Below are 6,520 nucleotides of genomic sequence, written 5' to 3' on the forward strand. Positions count from 1 at the left end.
ATAACTAAGAGCGCTGTGATGTGTAATAATAATGATAAACAGACAGACCAGTCTTTGAATATTTAGTGACTCCAGTGTGTAACGTGGTATGAATTTAAGATTTCTCTTGTGTGTCGGTACAGAGATGCAGACGGAGCGTGCAAAGAGGATGGACTCTGCAGGAGAAGAAGCGTCCCTGAATTCACCTGAGCTGCCCTGGAACCAGTAAGACCCCCGATCCAGTATTGTACTCCAGGGTTTCTTTTCTCTTGGCTGCAATGTGTGCCCTTCTCGTCCTGCTCTCTGCGCTGAGTTTGATGCGTCACTTTCTCCTCTTCTTGTCTTCTGTTCTGTGTCATTTTTCTGCTGTGTGTGTATGTGTGTGTGAGGGGGGGTCTCTATAACCCTGGTGCTCTGTGTTTCTGTTTGTGTGTGTGTGTTGGAGGGGGGGGGTCTCTGTCCCTGTGTGAAGGGCTGTTTGTGTGTGTGTGTAGGGGTGTGTGTGTGTGGGGGGGGGGGTGTCTGTCTGTCTTTGTGTGTCTCTGTGTGTGTGGGTATGTTATAACCCTGGTGCTCTCTGTGTGTGTGTGTGGTGGGGGTCCTCTATCTGTCTGTTTCTGAACCCTGGTGTGTGTTTCTGAACTTTTTGCTCTCCTCCTGTTCAGGCTCTATTTGAAGAGAAGGACCGAGTCCAGGATCCAGTTAAGGAGGAGAGTGTGCTTCACTGGCCCTGCTGCTGCTGCTGCTGTTACCGGGGTATTGGCAATCCTCATACTGGCTGCTGACAGTGTGAGCAGCGACAGTGAGTTTGTGACAGTCCCGAGCTCAGTGAAGTGTACTGAGGGGCAGGACTGTATCCTGAGCTGCACCTTCAACTACACAGCTGGAGGCTGGGATGAGAAGTCAGCTGTGATCTGGAGAAGAGCAGAAACGGGGAGCATCATTCACAGTTACCATGACAACACGGACCAGCTTGCCGATCAGCTCCCTCAGTATGTGAGCAGGACCAGCCTGTTTGATTCTGAGCTGCAGCGCGGGAACGCTTCACTGCTGCTGAGGAGAGTCAGGGAGGAAGATGCTGGAGAATACAAGTGCTCTGTTTACACTCTTAGACTGTACGGGTCGGGCCTAACTGAGGTAGTCGTGGTTCCGGCTCAACCCATAACAGCACCAGCTCATGTGACAGTCCCGAGCTCAGTGAAGTGTACTGAGGGGCAGGACTGTATCCTGAGCTGCACCTTCAACTACACAGGTGGAGGCTGGGATGAGAAGTCAGGTGTGATCTGGAGAAGAGCAGAAACGGGGCGCATCGTTCACGGTTACCATGACAACACGGACCAGCTTGACCATCCGCTCCCTCAGTATGTGAGCAGGACCAGCCTGTTTGATTCTGAGCTGCAGCGCGGGAACGCTTCACTGCTGCTGAGGAGAGTCAGGGAGGTAGATGCTGGAGAATACGAGTGCTTCGTTTCCACTCCCAGACTGTCCGGGTCGGGCCTGACTGAGGTAGTCGTGGTTCTGGCTCAACGACACGCCTGGTGGGGTTTAGGAGCAGTTCTTCTTTGTGTGATTGCAGGGCTCTGTGTCAGTCTGTGGCTCTATAAAAAACACGCAGGTTGCTGCAGGAAATCCGACATGGCTTCTAGTCCAGCACAGGCAGTGCCGTTATCAGATGTGATCGAGGAGCCTAGTGAAGTCAGACGGCTCCCCTGCACTGCTCAATATACCCAGTTTAATACAAGCTCCCAAAACGAAATAGTCACTTTGAATTAGGAAACGTGATCAGTGTTGAAGAGAAATTTTAAAAATCACATTGTTTCCGAGACAATTGCACTATAATCTGTACTCTCGTTGTCTTTGCACGATATCAGAACAATCCAGCAAAGAGATACAGTAGTTTATTCAACATGACATTAACCTCTTCATCTCCAGGATGCACATCAAAGGAAAGAGCACTTGCAGTACCACGCCCTGCCTGCGCACGTCAAGGTTTGCCGTCTGTTCTCTGGGGTTTTTATTTTCAATCTGATCTCTTTGTATTCATGCTCTGAGGCAGGGTTAGTGTGTGTGTTTTGAAGTCGTGGAGGAGAGATGGAAATCATCAGGTGACTTTATTATCCAGTTGCGTTCCGGGCACAAATCCCTCTCTATCTGTGAAGACATTGACAAGAGCTGGAGACGATCAACGATCTCAACTATATACAGAGTATTTCATTGTATTATTTCTGCAGTTGTGCTTGTCTACCTTTATTTTATATTAGTATTTGATTGAAAAAAATATATGGCAGCGTACATGGATTGTGAGAAGGGGAGCGCTGAAGAGTTTGAGCCGTGTTCGGAGGATTTCTGAAAGCAGCGACAGCACTTGGAGTATCTTTTACAGTGCTGGGACAAAATACTGTGAAGCCAGAAATACTTGCAACCAAAACATTTGGTGAATCACTCCCGTAAAACCTATTTTACTCCAGAAATGTGGCAGCCTGTTACAATATACGAAGTATGTATTGTCAGTGGATTTTTTTTTTTTCATATGTGAAAACCACATAATAAACACAACTCAAGAAAGAAATCTATATAAAAATCAGAATCAATTCTACAATCAACCTCTTTAACCTTGTTTTTATTATTTTGTATTTGTTTTGTTGTATTATTATTATGATTTATTCTGTTTAAATATGAAGGTGAAAAGCCATAGTTGTTTTTGTTTGGCAAGGACGAGCGAGGTGCCGTCCGCCATGATGTTTTGTTTTTGTTTTAAAATACCTTGTGAGAATGCGTGACTGTCAGCTAGTGATTATTGAATTAGCTGGCAGTCACGCTTAATAATTCTACCCTTGCAGACTGTGGCCGAGCGGTAACGAGAGAATGGATAGCCAGTTAACCCCTCGGCCATGATATCAAAGACCTGTAGCTTTGGCTGCAAGGTCTGGGTGTTCGAGAGGAGGAAACGAGCGAACGAGAGGAGAAAGAAACAGTTATTAAAATAACCACAGGATCAGTGAAAGCGGTCTGCTCAGCCTGACCTGAGTTTTGTGTTAGTGATTTGTTTTTGGTTATCTTTTTTATTTTGCTCTGTGAAGTGTTTTTTTGTTCAAACCTTTTATTTTATTTTTGTGTTTGTTAAAATAAAACGGCGCGAACGCCTTTACATGCGGTCCTGCCTGAGTGTTACTCTTCCTGTGTCTGGCCTGACGTCACCACTTAGCCATCCCTGTCACACACGCTGATAAAATGAAGCAAATACAAAACAGTTGCATCGAACATGGATTTTATATTAATTATTATTATTTTTTTATTTTTTTTTAACATAGAACCCTAACTCCAAAACCAAAGAAATTCTTAGTCTTAATTCTCTGTACTATTTTAGTATATTTTAGAAAATAGAAAAATATGCTCAACTTGTTTAATAATATAGTATGGAGATTATTTTTTGTGCTGTAAAGAAAAATCTATTTATTAGAAAAAAAGATATATTTATTTTCCTTTGTCTGTATACATTTCTGTATTCAGCCTGAAACTGAACTGAGGCCAAATAAACCATTAACCTTAAAGATGTTTTCTTTGTGTAATATAATTAAGTACAATATGAACTTGGTAGCAATTTTAGTTAAAAGTTTTGACAAACAGTTTATTTCAATATTGTTTTTATTATTTGTTTATTTAGCAGACACCTTTATCCAAGGCGACTGACAGAGACTAGGGTGTGTGAACTATGCATCAGCTGCAGAGTCACTTACAACTACGTCTCACCCCGAAAGATGGAGGTTAAGTGACTTCCTTAGGGTCACAGAATGAGTCAGTGGCTGAGGAGAGATTTGAACCGGGGACCTGTTGATTACAAGCCTGTTTCTTTAACCACAGGACCACACAGCCTCCCTGAAATTCAGTTTAACTTTATACCCAACTAGTGCATTAACACAAGCACCACCACCAGCATTTACAGTCAAGGTGCCCTTGCTTTTGAATTTTCATTTTAGGTTATGGTGTAAAAACACCAACATATTCAGTTTTTCTGGTTTTAAGTTTAACTGAAATGGTGTTGAAATGTGACTTGCAGAACTACAAACCCGTTCAGATGGCACACTTGTAGCAGGTATGCAGAGGATTTTCTTGGTCAAACTAGCTAACGTTGGTAGATCTGCTGCATGCGTATTCCACCACATCAGAGGATCCTCTTCAGCAGTGATTTGTGGCAAAGCTAAACAGCGAGAGATCTCACTCCTGGCTGTGGTTTCATTGGAGTCCTCCACTTCAACACATTTCCTCTCCAGCTGCTGCTGCTTTGTAATAATGCTCTTCAGTAGCTGACAAAGGCTACCTGGGGCCGAGCCTTCACCTAGACTACCTTGTGCAGCATTCTCTGTTCCTGTGGGTACTTCTTCCTGGGGGAATTTAACAGAAGCAGTGACTACTGCCTCATTTGCTGTGATGGCAGTTATGTCCTCTATATTTTCAGAGAAGCTGTCCTTGAATCTGAGGTCTAGGAAACCAGGAATATCAACGAGTTTGTTCATGTTGTCTGTTGAGTACCTTGCAATCAGATCATCCTTTATGGCAGCCTTCATGTGCTTGGCCAGCTCACTGTCATCAGTCTCTTCTGTGAGCAGATTGTTGGTCAGATGATTAAGGATTGGCTTCAGTGCTGATATAGTGACATGGCTTTCAGCAGCTAGAGAATCTGTAAAGGTGTTCAACAGTCCAACTTTACAGACATAAATTCCTCCCTGTCAAAGCACGTGGGAATGTGGCTGGAGCTGTGATTCGATTAATGATTAATGATTAATCAGGCTCCAGCCACAGGTGTATAAAAAGGCTGATCAGGGGTGTTAATTTAGAATGAATGCTGGTGACAGAGGTGGAGGTTTGTGTTGCTGTGTTGTCTTTATGTCCGTCAGTTTTTGTAGACCTTTTGATTTGGCCCTTGTGTTGTTTATTTTGTTAATGTGGTTTTTGTTTGTTTAGTGTTTTGTTTGTTTGTAATGAACGTTCTTGAAACTGCAGCTTCCTGTGTCTGAGTCTCTCCCTGCTGATAACATCCTGGGCCGCGACGCTACCCTGTCACAGGAATAGAAAAAAAATGTTTACAACATTGCCTACCTGTTTTTTTTTTAATAAGTAGTATTTATTAAGTTGTAAATGCAAGTCTGTGTTTGGTCTGTTTGTGGTTGGTTTAGAAAACACAACTTGGCTCCTTCTTGGCTGGTTCAGTTTGGTGGGGCGTTGCAAACATCATCTGGCAGCGCTGTTGAAAAGGGTGCGTGTGCCGTCATGTACCCTGCAGAAAGAGGCGTTCGCTTCTTCAACAGACTCTCCACACAAAACAGAAAAAACAGAAATATCCTTCAAGAAAGAAAACCCTCCAATCAGCCCACAGATTTCTAGCATCCCTGTAGGGAAGTGATGGGACCAAATTGGGCATGCCAGAGTCAAAGGGGCTTCAGAACGACTCGAGGCGGGCCGTACCGGACCTCTTCTTCAGGTTCTATTGCTTAAATACTAATCCTTACTTTCTACAGCACATTTAGCAACAAAAAAACCCTTACACCTCAATACCAAAGGTCCCCCTGTCAGGTGTGGCAGACATGTCTGGGTTCTGCATTCTCCAGCGCTGGACTGAACATTACAGAAGCCCTGTGTGTGTAAATAGTGTGTGTGTGTTTGTTCTGTGTTTAATGAAAGTGCAAGCAGAGTTTTCACTGCAGCTTTCCTGACTTGGAGTCTTATTCCTGAACCGGACGCTGTCGTGTCGCAGCGCACCAATATTTTATTACATGTCCAGTTTGACCACATTTTCATCAACAGATATATTATCCGTTATCTTACTTGGATAATGGATAATATATGAAAATGAGGGCTGTCACTCGATACAAATTTGATTGGTTAATTTATGGGCATTAGTTGATTAATCAATAGGTTAATCCGTGCACATTTTTAATAAAGTAAATTATAGCGGCTGTCCTGCACAGTAAAACCTTTAAAAACTCTACAAAATCTAAAAAAAATAAAAAATAAAAAAAGGCTCCAAATTAATTTGGTCTTTTTGAAAAGCATTATTTTTATTTTAGTAAATGAAAGAAATTTTTACAAAATAACATCAATCCATGAAAGTTTAATAGCAAAATATAATGCAAAGGAATTTATTTAGTCTTTCATGCAAACATAAGTAACCCTTATGGGCTCCTGTAACAGGAAAAGATCTGTGCTGCCCCTGTGATGCGTGCATGATCCTTCAGGAGGCGCTTGGGAGCCCTGACGGGTCCGACTGTCAATCATGGCAGTGACACGAAGAGGTTGGGTGAGGGCTCTCTCTCTCTCTCTCTCTCTCTCTCTCTCTCTCTCTCTCTCTCTCTCTCTCTCTCTCTCTCTCTCTCTCTCTCTCTCTCTCTCTCTCTCTCTCTCTCTCTCTCTCTCTCTCTCTCTCTCTCTCTCTCTCTCTCCTCTCTCTCTCTCTCTCTCTCTCTCTCTCTCTCTCTCTCTGAGTGGTCGGGAGGCGGGCGTTGAGGGGTACTCGACCTATATAAATAATGCTGTGCTATTCCTC

General features: G+C 43.3%; 1 protein-coding gene across 1 annotated transcript in view; it reads left to right on the top strand.

Moving 5' to 3' along the window:
* The window catches only part of LOC117962895 (CD276 antigen homolog), a 42,289-nt gene extending 39,155 nt beyond the window's left edge, over positions 1 to 3,134 (top strand). The window contains exons 2-3 of the mRNA XM_059012321.1: positions 123 to 204; positions 645 to 3,134. Coding sequence (XP_058868304.1) covers positions 125 to 204; positions 645 to 1,752 — 1,188 coding nt within the window. The 5' untranslated portion in view covers positions 123 to 124 and the 3' untranslated portion in view covers positions 1,753 to 3,134. The remainder of the gene's footprint in view (positions 1 to 122; positions 205 to 644) is intronic.
* The last annotated feature ends 3,386 nt before the right edge of the window (positions 3,135 to 6,520 follow it).

Source organism: Acipenser ruthenus, chromosome 44, assembly GCF_902713425.1.
Source record: "Acipenser ruthenus chromosome 44, fAciRut3.2 maternal haplotype, whole genome shotgun sequence".
Taxonomy (NCBI): domain Eukaryota; kingdom Metazoa; phylum Chordata; class Actinopteri; order Acipenseriformes; family Acipenseridae; genus Acipenser; species Acipenser ruthenus.